This window comes from Heterodontus francisci, chromosome 10 (assembly GCF_036365525.1).
Source record: "Heterodontus francisci isolate sHetFra1 chromosome 10, sHetFra1.hap1, whole genome shotgun sequence".
Taxonomy (NCBI): domain Eukaryota; kingdom Metazoa; phylum Chordata; class Chondrichthyes; order Heterodontiformes; family Heterodontidae; genus Heterodontus; species Heterodontus francisci.
The window spans coordinates 36,249,213-36,263,224 of NC_090380.1; the positions used below are offsets into that span (position 1 = coordinate 36,249,213).

Sequence of the window (14,012 nt, forward strand, 5' to 3'; positions counted from 1 at the left end):
ACTGAGCGGAGATGTTCCGCAAAGCGGTCACCCAGTCTGCGCTTTGTTATCTCTTGCCCAACCCCCACCTCACTTGTTTATAATCTGTGACTTTTCTAATATTTGTCAGTTCCGAAGAAGGGTCACTGACCCGAAACGTTAACTCTGCTTCTCTTTCCACAGATGCTGCCAGACCTGCTGAGTGATTCCAGCATTTCTTGTTTTTGTTTCAATAATACAGTAGCCTAGCCAAACCAGTACATCACCTGTCAAGTTACTGTGGTACTTGAACACAGCAGTTGCAATTAACTAGGAAACCAGCTATTAACATGTTAATATATTTCTTAAATAACAACACTACTGTCAGAAGATTTTCACCATTTGCATGCCATGAGTTCAGTTGATTTTAACTTCCAATAAATTCTGCAAGTCTTCAAATAGTATGTTTTGTGTGAAAGAATTGATATGTTTTGTGTGAAAGAATTGACAGATAACTCGTGAAGGTTTATGTGACAACCCTGTTTTAATTGCATGCAGTTTATCATGTTTTTAAGTATAATAATGATCTTCATTTTACCATAGGTTGCTGTTATTTGGCAGGAGATATGGTCAGTACAATTGGATGACTTCTTAGGCGTAGGGACAGAGCAAATCTTGTTGCTCTCTATGGTAACCTCCACTGTTGAAGACTGCTTGAAAGATTTTGTATTAACTGATCTTGGTGAATTCAGTTACACAGTAAGTTCCTCCGTTTATTTAATTTTCACACTACATTTTATTATTTCTTCTGTTTAGGTTCCCTTCCCTTCTGTTTCCCCGCCTCATTAGTGGTGTACCGCAAGGATCTGTTTTGGGGCCATTGCTGTTTGTCATTTTTATAAATGACCTGGAAGAGGGTGTAGAAGGGTGGGTTAGTAAATTTGCAGATGACACTAAGGTCGGTGGAGTTGTGGATAGTGCCGAAGGATGTTGTAGGGTACAGAGAGACATAGATAGGCTGCAGAGCTGGGCTGAGAGATGGCAAATGGAGTTTAATGCGGAAAAGTGTGAGGTGATTCACTTTGGAAGGAGTAACAGGAATGCAGAGTACTGGGCTAATGGGAAGATTCTTGTTAGTGTAGATGAGCAGAGAGATCTTGGTGTCCAGGTGCATAAATCCCTGAAGGTTGCTAACCAGGTTAATAGGGCTGTCAAGAAGGCATATGGTGTGTTAGCTTTTATTAGTAGGGGGGTCGAGTTTCGGAGCCACGAGGTCATGCTGCAGCTGTACAAGACTCTGGTGAGACCGCACCTGGAGTATTGCGTGCAGTTCTGGTCACCGCATTATCGGAAGGATGTGGAAGCTATGGAAAGGGTGCAGAGGAGATTTACTAGGATGTTGCCTGGCATGGAGGGAAGGTCTTACGAGGAAAGGCTGAGGGACTTGAGGTTGTTTTCGTTGGAGAGAAGGAGGAGGAGAGGTGACTTAATAGAGACATATAAGATAATCAGAGGGTTAGATAGGGTGGATAGTGAGCGTCTTTTTCCTCGGATGGTGATGGCAAACACGAGGGGACATAGCTTCAAGTTGAGGGGTGATAGATATAGGACAGATGTGAGAGGTAGTTTCTTTACTCAGAGAGTAGTAAGGGCGTGGAATGCCCTGCCTGCAGCAGTAGTAGATTCGCCAACTTTAAGGGCATTTAAGTGGACATTGGATAGACACATGGATGAAAATGGAATAGTGTAGGTCAGATGGTTTCACAGCTCGGCGCAACATCGAGGGCCGAAGGGCCTGTACTGCGCTGTAATATTCTAATTCTCATCCCACATCATTCACAATTAAAAATTCTAAAATGTGGTCACATGCGAGGCTATTGTCAGTACCACTCTATAACTGGAGGTGGGCAAGGAAAACTTGACTTTCATGTGCCAGGTCAGATTTTGCTGCAAAAGTAATGGCAAAGCAAATGGTACTCACGTTAGTTATGCCCAAATTGGACAGTAACTTCTGGCGGCGCAGCTGTGCAGTTAAACCCAAAAATCCAAAAGTTGCTTAACATGCACTTAGAAAATCATAGTATGATCAGATAAAATGTTTTATGAAAGGGATATCATGTTTGACAAATTTATTAGACTTTTTTGAGGATGTAACTAGTCAGGTAAATGAAAGGGAACCAGTAGGTGGATTTCCAAAAGACATTTGATAAGGTGCCAAACAAAAGGCTAATACACAAGATAAGGGCACATAGAGTTGGGAATGATATATTATGGAAAGAGAATTGATTAACGAACAGGAAGCACAATAGGGATAAACAAGCCATTTTCAAGTTGGCAGGCTGTAAGTAGTGGAGTACCACAAGGATCAGTGCTGGGGCCTCAACCATTTACAATCCATTTAATGACTTGGGTGAAGAGACCGAGAGTGATGTATCTAAGTTTGCTGATGATACAAAGCTAGGTGGGGATGTAAGCTGTAAGGAGGGCGCAAAGAGGCTGCAAAGAGATAAAGACAGGTGAAGTGAATGGGCAACAAGATGGCAGATGGAGTATAATTTGAGGAAGCATGAGGTTATTCACTTTGGTAGTACGAACAGAAAAGCAGAATATTTTTTTAAAGGTGTAACACTTCTAAATGTTGATGTTCAGAGTGACTTGGGTGTACTCATACAAGGAACACAGAGTTAGCATGCAGGTACAGCAAGAAATTAGGAAGACAAATGGCATGTTGACCTTTTTTGTAAGGGGATTGGAGTACGAGAATTAGGAAGCCTTGCTGCAATTGTCGAAGTCTTTGGTGAGATCACACCTGGAGTACTGTGCACAGTTTTGGTCTCCATATTTAAGGAAGGATATATTTGCCTTGGAGGCAGTACAGCAAAGGTGTACTAGATTGGTTCCTAGGATGAGAGAGTTGTCCTACGATGGGAGGCTAAGTAAATTGGGCCTATACTCTCTGGAGTTTAGAAGAATGAGGTGGTCTTATTGAAACATACAAGATTCTGAAGTGACTTGACCGGGTAGGTACTGAGAGATTGTTTCCCCTGGCTGGGGAATCAAGAACATGGGGGCACAGTCTCAGGAAAAGAGGTAAATCATTTAGGACTGAGATAAGGTAAAACATCTTCATTCAAAAAGTTGTGAATCTTTGGAATTATCTACCTCAGAAAGTTGTGGATGCTCCATCGTTGAGTATATTTAAGGCTGAGGTAGACAGATTTTTGAAGGAATTGAGGGATATTGGGTGTAGGCGGGAAAGTGGAGCTGAGGCAGAAGATCAGCCATGATGGCATTGAATGGCAGAGCAGGCTCAAGGGACCATATGGTCCACTGCTCCTATTCTTATGTTAGGAGATGCATTGCACCAGTCTCTCGTCACTCGTAGCAAATTCTGGCCCAATGCATTTTGAAAGTACTAAGTGTGGAAGGTGTAGGAGCTAAAACTGTGTTCTAAAATGTCACATTTGTCATCAATTCCAACAAGAAGATGGGGAAACTACTGAGATTGATACTTTTAAAACAATTTTATTCATGACTTTTTAAAAAATTATTATGTACTTAAAACTGGGAGCTTTGTAGAACTTTATCCTGTGGTATTTCTTTTAAAAGGTTTGCAATGGGGTTACCTCCATAGCTCAATGGGTAAATTGGATGATGCTGAGCCATGCAGATGAGGTTTAATTTCTGTTGAGCTGGCTACAGCAGCCAGAGAATAATGCGAGTGTCACAATTGACTACAATTAGGAGCAGGTATTTGAGACACTGGATGGGCTAAAAATAGATAAATAGGAGATATTAGAAAGGCTGTCTGTACTTAAAGTTGTTAAGTCCTCAGGACTGGATGCATTGCTTCCAAGGATGCTGAGGGAAGTAAGGGCAGAAATTGTGGATGTACTGACCATAATCTTCTCATCCTCCTTGGATATGAGGGTGGTGTCAGAGGACTAGAGAATTTCAACTGTTACACCCTTGGAAAGCTTGGGCAAGGATAGATAAATTAAGGGAAGCCAGCACAGATTTTTTTAAATGAAATTGTGTTTAACTTGCTTGAGTTTTTTGATGAAGTAACAGTGGTCTGATGTGGTGTATATGGTCTTTCAAAAGGGATTTGATAAAGTGCCACATATTAGGCTTGTCAGCAAAGTTGAGGCCCATGGAAGAAAAGGGACAATGGACAGGGATACAAAATTGGCTGAGTGACAGGAAATAATAGTGGTGAACGGTTGTTTTTCAGACTGGAGGAAGGTATATAATGGGGTTTCCCGGGGTCAGTATTAGGATCACTTTTGTTTTGAGACCTATTAATGACCTAGACTTGGGTGTTCAGTGCACAATTTCAAAATTTGCAGATGACAAAAAAAAACTTGGAAGTATTGAACTGTCAGGACCATAGTGATAGACTTAAAGAGGCTATAGATAGGCTGATGGAATAGACGGACACAAGGCAGATGAAATTTAATGCAGAGATGTGTAAAGTGATGCATTTTGGTAGGAAGAACAAGGAGAGGCAATATAAACTAAAGGGCACAGTTCTGAGGGTGCAGGAGCAGAGGGACCTGGGGATATATGTGCACAAATCATTGAAAGTGGTAGGGCAGGATTGAGAAAGTAGTTGAAAAGGCATATGGCTTTATAAATAGAGGCATAGAATACAAAAGCAAGAAAGTTACAATTAACCTTTATAAAACACTGGTTTGGCCTCAACTGGAGTATTGTATACAATTCTGGACACTGTACTTTAGGAAGGATGTGAAGACTTTAGAGATTTATGAGAATGGCTCCAAGGACGAGGAACATCAGTTATGTGGATAGATTAGAGAAGCTGGGGTTGTTTTCCTTAAGAGAAGAGGCCGTGTGGCCTCCTTCTGTGCTATAACCATTCTATGATTTCTATGATCCTTTGGCCCCAATATTAACAGTGAGATGGGAAGGGAGCAGGGAAGCCCAGTATTGGTTGAAGAACCGTGCAAGGCCAGAGACATGGAGGACCTGCTGATTTTAACAGCAGTGTTGCTGCTTTTGGCCCACAAATGGTTCTAAAGGGTGCCGATCATCAGTACTTACTGGGCACCTCCCACCTTGGATGTTGAGCCCCATATGGTTAAGTCCCAGCTTAACTGACATCATTGGGCCACGACTTTTGAATGTTAACTAGGCCTCTACCTGCCTTTTGCAGGAGCCTTGTTGATGGACTGATTTGGAGCAGTAAAAATTTAAAAGTCTGGGAATGCGGATCATGTTGCTTGAACCCGATACCTTAACTACTCCCAAAGCTCTCCTGCCCATCGTGTTGGATGGGTTTAAATCAAGGCCTTCATGTCTGCAGCTCGGGAGTGAGGGAAAAACTATTAGGGTTCTGAATCCTGGTCCCTCAGTCTGCTGAAAAGTGACTACAAATGGATGTCATGTGAAAACTGGATTGGGCTTGGTTGGGACATTTGTCCTTCAATGGATGATTTTTTTTTCTTGTAACTTTTTGGCATGATTTATCCAATTTTTTTTAAACCATACAATTTATGTATTTTAATGGCGCAGTGGTTAGCACCGCAGCCTCACAGCTCCAGCGACCCGGGTTCAATTCTGGGTACTGCCTGTGTGGAGTTTGCAAGTTCTCCCTGTCTGCGTGGGTTTTCTCCGGGTGCTCCGGTTTCCTCCCACAGCCAAAAAGACTTGCAGGTTGATAGGTAAATTGGACATTATAAAATTGCCCCTAGTATAGGTAGGTTGTAGGGGAATATAGGGACAGGTGAGGATGTGATAGGAATATGGGATTGGTGTAGGATTAGTATAAATGGGTGGTTAATGGTCGGCACAGACTCGGTGGGCCGAAGAGCCTGTTTCAGTGCTGTATCTCTAAATCTAAAAAATCTAAATAACCTCATTGCCATGAATTGAGAAGGTTATTGTGAGTGGGATTCACTCAGCAGGTCTGGCAGCATCTGTGGAAAGAGAAGCAGAGTTAACGTTTCGGGTCAGTGACTCTTCTTCGGAACTGACAAATATTAGAAAAGTCACAGATTATAAACAAGTGAGGTGGGGGTTGGGCAAGAGATAACAAAGGAGAAGGTGCAGATTGGACCAGGCCACATAGCTGACCAAAAGGTCACGGAGCAAAGGCAAACAATATGTTAATGGTGTGTTGAAAGACAAAGCATTAGTACAGATTAGGTGTGAATATACTGAATATTGAACATCAGCAAGTGCAAACCTGAAGAAAAACAACCTGAAAAAAACAGTGGGTAAGCAAACTGAACAAACTAAGATGAAATGAAATAAATGCAAAAAAAGATTGTAAAAAATGTAAAAAGGAATGCAAAAAAAAAAGAAAAAATAACTGAAAATGAAAGTAAAGTGGGGGGCTGTCATGCTCTGAAATTATTGAACTCAATGTTCAGTCCGGCAGGCTGTAGTGTGCCTAATCGGTAGATGAGATGCTGTTCCTCGAGCTTGCGTTGATGTTCACTGGAACACTGCAGCAATCCCAGGACAGAGATGTGAGCATGAGAGCAGGGGGCAGTGTTGAAATGGCAAGCAACTGGAAGCTCAGGGTCCTGCTTGCGGACTGAGCGGAGATGTTCCGCAAAGCGGTCACCCAGTCTGCGCTTGGTCTCCCCAATGTAGAGGAGACCACACTGTGAGCAGCGAATACAGTATACTACATTGAAAGAAGTACAAGTAAATCGCTGCTTCACCTGAAAGGAGTGTTTGGGGCCTGGGATAGTGAGGAGAGAGGAGGTAAATGGGCAGGTATTACACCTCCTGCGATTGCAAGGGAAGGTGCCCTGGGACGGGGACGAGGTGGTGGGGGTAATGGAGGAGTGGACCAGGGTGTCGCGGAGGGAACGATCCCTTCGGAATGCTGACAGGGGAAGGGAGGGGAAGATGCGACTGGTAGTGGCATCACGCTGGAGGTGGCGAAAATGGCGGAGGATGATCCTTTGGATATGGAGGCTGGTGGGATGAAAAGTGAGGATAAGGGGAACCCTGTCACGGTTCTGGGAGGGAGGGGAAGGGGTGAGGGTAGAGGTGCGGGGAATGGGTCGGACACGGTTGAGGGCCCTGTCAACCACAGTGGGGAGAAATCCTCGGTTGAGGAAAAAGGAAGTCATATCAGAAGCACCGTCATGGAAGGTAGCATCATCAGAGCAGATGCGTCGGAGACGGAGAAACTGGGAGAATGGAATGGAGTCCTTACAGGAGGTAGGGTGTGAAGAAGTGTAGTCGAGGTAGCTGTGGGAGTCAGTGGGCTTATAATGGATATTGGTAGACAACCTATCCCCAGAGATGGAGACAGAGAAGTCGAGGAAGGGAAGGGAAGTGTCAGAGATGGACCATGTAAAGGTGAGAGAAGGGTGGAAATTGGAAGCAAAGTTGATAAAGTTTTCTAGTTCGGGGCGGGAGCAGGAAACGGCACCGATACAGTCATCAATGTACCGGAAAAAGAGTTGGGGGAGGGGGCCTGAGTAGGACTGGAACAAAGAATGCTCGACATATCCCACAAAACGACAGGCATAACTAGGACCCATGCGGGTACCCATAGCGACACCTTTTACTTGAAGGAAATGCATGGAGTTGAAGGAGAAGTTGTTCAATGTGAGAACAAGTTCAGCCAGGCGGAGGAGGGTGTTGGTGGATGGGGACTGGTTGGGCCTCTGTTCCAGGAAGAAGCGGAGAGCCCTCAAACCATCCTGGTGGGGGATGGAGGTGTAGAGCGATTGGACGTCCATAGTGAAGAGGAGGCGGTTGGGACCAGGAAACTGGAAATTGTCAAAATGACGTAGGGCGTCAGAAGAGTCACGGATGTAGGTGGGAAGAGACTGGACCAGCAGAGAAAAGATAGAGTCTAGATAGGAAGAAATAAGTTCAGTTGGGCAGGAGCAGGCTGACACAATGGGTCTGCCGGGACAGTCCCGTTTGTGGATTTTGGGAAGGAGGTAGATGTTGTTGTTGTTGTTGTTTTTTTTGTTTCAGATTTCCAGCATCCGCAGTATTTTGCTTTTATATTATTGTGAGTGGGATTCTGTTCTTCAGGGCAGAGTGCTGGCTGGGTGGGTGGGATTTTCGTTTGCCTCTCCATAACCACCCCAAATACAACCCTAGGTCAGAGTCCTTTTAGACACTTCACAGGATTCCTGTTAACAAAAAGATGCCCGCTAATATCCAGCCACAAAATACTGGCAGATTACTACTTCGTCACCGGAAGAGACAGCCAGGCATTTAAAGAGAGAGAAGTAGCCTGAAGATCAGTAATACAGTTGCCTTGCAAGCCCTGGCAGAGACAGAGGCCTACAAAAGAAAGTAATTGGGAGCTACATGAAGAGAGAGGAAGCCTGTATAAGGCCCGATCCCTCGATTGGGGGAATTTCTTAGTCATTACTGCTTTTAATGTGGCCTACCACCTCCACATGATTACCCTGGGAAGCAGCAGTGAGTAGGGAAAATACAAACAATATCTTTTGGTGGGGTGGGTGGGTGGCGGGCCCACCTGCCTCCTTCTACAGCTGACAGGCAGAGAACGAGTGACCAATGGCAGGGTGGGAAGAGGGAAATGCAGGTTGACCAGTGAGGTTAGTTCACTTACCGCCTGAAATTTTCCTCATTCTTCACTGCTATGCTATCAGATTTGTCTGGTCTATTTACTGGATCTGAGAATTTTACCAGTTGGAGGAAAAAATGCAATTCACCAAAAGCTATCCAATAAGTAGGTTAGAAAACCTCAGGACTGATGGATCATTAGTGTAACCAGTGGGATGTAGAATGAAGATTTTTAGTCAAGATGCCCAATTGGCAAAATCATGATAAATGCCATGGTTTCAGGGAAATTGCTGAATAGAGAATTAATGCCCTCCATAAACTGGGGAAAATTAAGCTGCTGTACTACAAAGCAACATGTGCAGAGGCCTGGGAGATGGTCAGCTGGCAGATTTCTTCACAAGCAATTGTAGACAGATGCAAATTAATAAAACTTGCCCTTGTCAAGCTTACATGTGTGCCCACTCCACAGGAGTTGACTGATGAGTTTTACTGCTGAACTTTTGTTTAAACATTTTTACTGTCACCATCTTCTAATCATTTTATAAGAAATATTTTTATGATTTAGGTTAACTCCGGCCAAGCTGATAAAGGAGTACAGACTAATGACACAGCACATGCGAATTATCACCATACAGTCCAAGCCCTGGAGGCAAGATTACAGGTTTGTATTTATATATAAAATATATCTGTCTGTATTTTTTCAATAATCTAGGTTGTTTGTTTGGATTATTGTTTAGATAGTCATAATATAATAGGAGAAGGTGTAGGCCATACGGCCCCTCTGGGTCCTGCTCCACCATGTAATAAGATCATGGATGAACTTCTACATCAACCCCACTTTCCTGTCCTTTCTCCATATTCTTTGCTTCCCTTAATGTCCAAACATCTGTCAGTCTCAGTTTCGAATATACTCATTGACTGAGCAATCCACAGTCCTTTGGGGTAGAGAATTCCAAAGATTCACAATCCTCTGGTGAAGACTTTCTCCTTATCTTAGTTGTAAATGACTGACCCCTTATTCTGAAATTATGAGTAGACACTTCAGCCTGTGGAAACAGCCTCTTACCATTTACCTTGTTGAGCCCTCTAAGAATTTTTTGTTTCAATGAGATGACCACTCATTCTTCTAAACGCCAGAGAATGTAGATCCAATCCACTCAATCGCTTATAGGAAAATCCTCTCAGCCCAGGAATCAATCTACTGAACCTGTGTTGCACTTGCTTCAAGGCAAGTATATCCTTCCATAAGTAAGGAGACCAAAACTACATCGTTCTCCAGACGAAGTCATGCCAAAGCCCTTAAATAATTGCAGAAAGACTTCCTTACTCTTGTACTGCAACCCCCTTGCAATAAAGACTAACATATCTTTTGCCTTCCTAAGTGCTTGCTGTACATCGAACAGTCACAGCACAGAAATAGTCTATTTGGTCTGTCATGTCCATACCAGCTCTGCAAGAGAAACTTAGCTAGTTCCATTCCTGCATGTTAACTTTCTGTGATTCATGTACAAGCACCCCAAAATCCCTCGAAACACCAACAATTACTTGTCTGTAACCTTTTTTTAAAAAAAAAATCCTACTTTTCCATTCTTCCTACCAAATTGGATAATTAACACACTTAAGACATTATACTCCCTCTGCCACCTTTTTGCCTAGTCATTTAACTGGTCTATATCCCTTTGCAGTCTCAAAGCTTACTTTTCCACTGGGCTTTGTATCGTAAACAAACCTGGATATATTACACTTGCTCCATTCCTCTAAGTCGTTGATAAAGATTGTAAATAGCTGAGGCCCGAATACTGATCCTTGTGGAACGCCAATAGTTACAGCCTCCCATTCCGAAAATAACCTGTGGTATTCCAACTCTCTATTCTGTCTATTAACCAATCCTCAAACCGCTAATATGAAACCCTCAATCCCATGAGCCCTGATCTTGTGCAACAGCCTCTTATGTGGCACCTTATCAAATGCCTTCTGAAAATCCAAATATGCTACATTCACTGGTTCTCTTTTATCTAGCCTGCTAGTTACACCCTCAAAAAACACTAATTGACTGCCTAATCATATTGTGACTTTATAAGTGCCTTGTTAACACATCCTTAACAATAAATTCTGGCATTTTCCTGACTCGTGATGTCAGGCTAATTGGCCTATAGTTCCATGTTTTCTCTCTCCCTCCATTTTGTAATGAAAACTAGTGAGTGAAAATTTACAGTGCACCGTCCTTATCAGCAGTATATTAGTGGAGGTTTGCAGAATAGATTCTCTGTAATTTGTGACCCCTCCCCATTACTACTATTTCTTTTTGCTTAAAAAAGTAGGTTACAAAGGCAATTTAAATAGGTTTATATTAGCATGGATGGATGATAGGTTAATGGACAGGAAGTAGATAGTAGGGATAAACAGGCCATTTTCAAGTTGGCAGGCTGAAACTAGTGGAGTGCCACAAGGATCAGTGCTGGGGCCTCAGCTATTTAAGATCTAAATTAATGACTTAGACGAATAAACCGAGAGTCATGTATCCATGTTTACTGATGATACAAAGCTAGGTGGGAATGTAAGCTGTGAGAAGAACACAAGGAGGCTGGCTGCAAAGAGATATAGACAGATTAAGTGAGTGGGCAGCAAGGTGTAATGGAGTATATGATGGAGTATTATGTGGGGAAGTGTGAGATTATTCACTTTGAAAGTAAGAATAGGAAAGCAGAATTTTTTTTTAAAGGTGTGGAACTTCTAAATGTTGGTGTTCAGAGAGTTGGCTGTACTCGTACAAGGAACACAGAAAGTTAGCATGCAGATACAGCAAGCAATTAGGAAGGCAAATGGCATGTTTGCATTTACTGCCACGGGAATTAAGGAAGTCTGGCTACAATTATATAGGGTTTTGGTGAGACCACACCTGGAATACTGTGCACAGTTTTGGTCTCCATATTTAAGGAAGGATATACTTGCATTGGAAACAGTACAGAAAAGGTTCCTATGATTGTTTCCTAGGATGAGAGAATTGACCTATGATGAGAGGCTGAGTAAATTGGGCCTATACTCTCTGGAGTTTAGAAGAATGAGAGGTGATCTCATTGAAAAATACAAGATTCTGAAGGGGCTTGACAGGGTGGACACTGAGAGGTTGTTACCCCTGGCTGGGGAATCAAGAACATGGAGGCACAGTCTCAGGATAAGAAGGGGTCAATCACTTAGGACTGAGATGAGGAGAAACTTCATCACTCAGGGTTGTGGATCTTTGGAATTGTCTCCCCCGAGGGTTGTGGGTGCTCTATTGTTGAATATATATAAATCTGAGATGGAAGACTTTCGGTCACTCAGGGAATCGAGGGATATGGGGAGCAGGCAGCAAAGTGGAGTTGAGGCAGAAGATCAGCAATTATCATATCAAATATGGAACAGGCTTGAGGGGCCGCTTGGTCTATTTCCACTCCTATTTCTTATGTTCTTATATTTGTTGCTGCTGGATTTAACAGTACTTTATTTTACACTGCCATGCCTTCCAAACTAGTTTCAAATCTACTGCAGACAACAAGGAACTACTTTGAAGTGCCATGTTATTCTTTTCTCCCCTAATTGGTATAATTTTTGCTATAAAGTATAGAGTATAACTCTCCAAGGTGCTCAGTTTATAAATGCATGATATAGTACTCTGATTTGATTCCTTGTCTGTTATGTGTTAACTGATGAGCGAGGAGCAGTGATGGAACACTAAATTGGATTCAACATTCCTAGGTTACCGACAACAAAATCAGCCTGCATTTTCAATATTGATTATTAGCGTTGCTTCAAAAGGCACCTGTATGGATGTTTGATAAGAGCTGGATCGGCCACAGTTGTTATGTCTTTCTATGGTCAAACAGCCAATTGACAGTTGCTATCTACACATTCAGATGAAGAGTAGCCATTTGAACAAGATATCACGATCGCTACCATCTAAGAAACTATCCAATGTGACTTAATACATTTGGAAAAGGAGTGGAGAAAATTAGAAAGGAAAAACTTATAGAATCACTCCAGATATCTCTCCCATATTTTCAAGAATTTACATTGGTAACCAAAATTCATAAAGGTAATATCCCTCTAATTTAGGTTGAAATATGTGCCTGGAATGTCATATCTTTGACAAAAGAAATATGACTACAAACATTACATACAAACATATAAATTAGGAGCAAGAGTAGACCACTCAGCCCCCAGGAGCCTGCTTCGCCATTCAATAAGATCATGGCTGATCTTATTGTAACCTCAACGCCATATTCCCGCCTACCCCCAGTAACCTTTCACCCCCTTGCTTATCAAAAATCTGTCTACCTCTGCTTTAAGAATAAAGACTGCTTCCACTGCCTTTTGAGGAAGAGAGTTCCAAAGACTCACGACCCTCTGAGAGAAACTATTTCTCCTCATCTCTGTCTTAAATGGGCAACCCCTTATTTTTAAATAGTGGCCCCTAGTTCTAAATTCTCCCACAAGGTGAAGCATCCTTTCCATACCCACCCTGCCAAGACCCCTCAGGATCTTGTATGTTTCAATCAAGTTGCCTCTTACTCTTCTAAACTCCAGCAGATACAAGCCCAGCTTGTCCAACTTTTCCTCATAAGACAATCCACCCATTCCAGCTATTAGTGTAGTAAACTTTCTCTGCACTGCTTTCAAAACATTTACATCCTTCCTTAAATAAGGAGACCAATACTGCACACAGATGTCTCACCAATGCCTGTGTAACTGAAGCATAACCTCCTACTTTTGTATTCAATTCTCCTCGCAATAAACAATAACATTCTATTAGCTTTCCTAATTATTTGCTGAACCTGCATACTAGCCTTTTGTGATTCACACACTAGGACACCCAGATCCCACTGCATCTCAGAGCTCTGCAATCTCTCACCATTTAGATAATATGCTTCTTTTTTATTCTTCCTGCCCAAATAAACAATTTCACATTTTCCCAAATTATACTCCATTTGCCAGATCTTTGCCCACAGACTTAACCTATCTATATCCCTTTGTAGCCTCCTCATGTCCTCTTCACAACTTACTTTCCTATCTATCTTTGTGTCATCAGCAAATTTAGCAACCATACCTTTGGTCCCTTTATCCAAGTCATTTATATAAATTGTAAAAAGTTGAGGCCCCAGCACTGATCCCTGCAACACACCACTCATTACATCTTGCCAACCAAAAAATGACCCATTTATGCTTAATTTATGCCTACTGTCTGTTTCTGTTAGCGAGCCAGTCTTCTATTAATGCCAATCTGTTACCCCCTACACCATGAGCTTTTATTTTCCGCAATAACCTTAGATGTGGCACCTTATCAAATGCTTCTGGAAATCTGAGTACAGTGCATCCACCTTTATCCACAGCACATGTTACTTCTTCAAAGAACTCCAGTAAATTGGTTAAACATGATTTCCCTTTCACAAAACCATGTTGACTGCCTGATTACCTTGAATTTTTCTGAGTGCCCTGCTATTACATGTTTAATAATAGCTTCTAACAGTTTCCCTAAGACA

At 42.4% G+C, this 14,012-nt stretch overlaps 1 protein-coding gene across 5 annotated transcripts in view; it reads left to right on the forward strand.

Moving 5' to 3' along the window:
* Positions 1–14,012, forward strand: part of fancb (FA complementation group B) — a 63,490-nt gene that overhangs the window by 8,105 nt on the left and 41,373 nt on the right. For all 5 annotated transcript variants that reach the window (XM_068040442.1, XM_068040439.1, XM_068040440.1 and 2 more), the window contains exons 3-4: positions 562–717; positions 9,059–9,154. In XM_068040442.1, the coding sequence (XP_067896543.1) occupies positions 562–717; positions 9,059–9,154 (252 nt within the window). The remainder of the gene's footprint in view (positions 1–561; positions 718–9,058; positions 9,155–14,012) is intronic.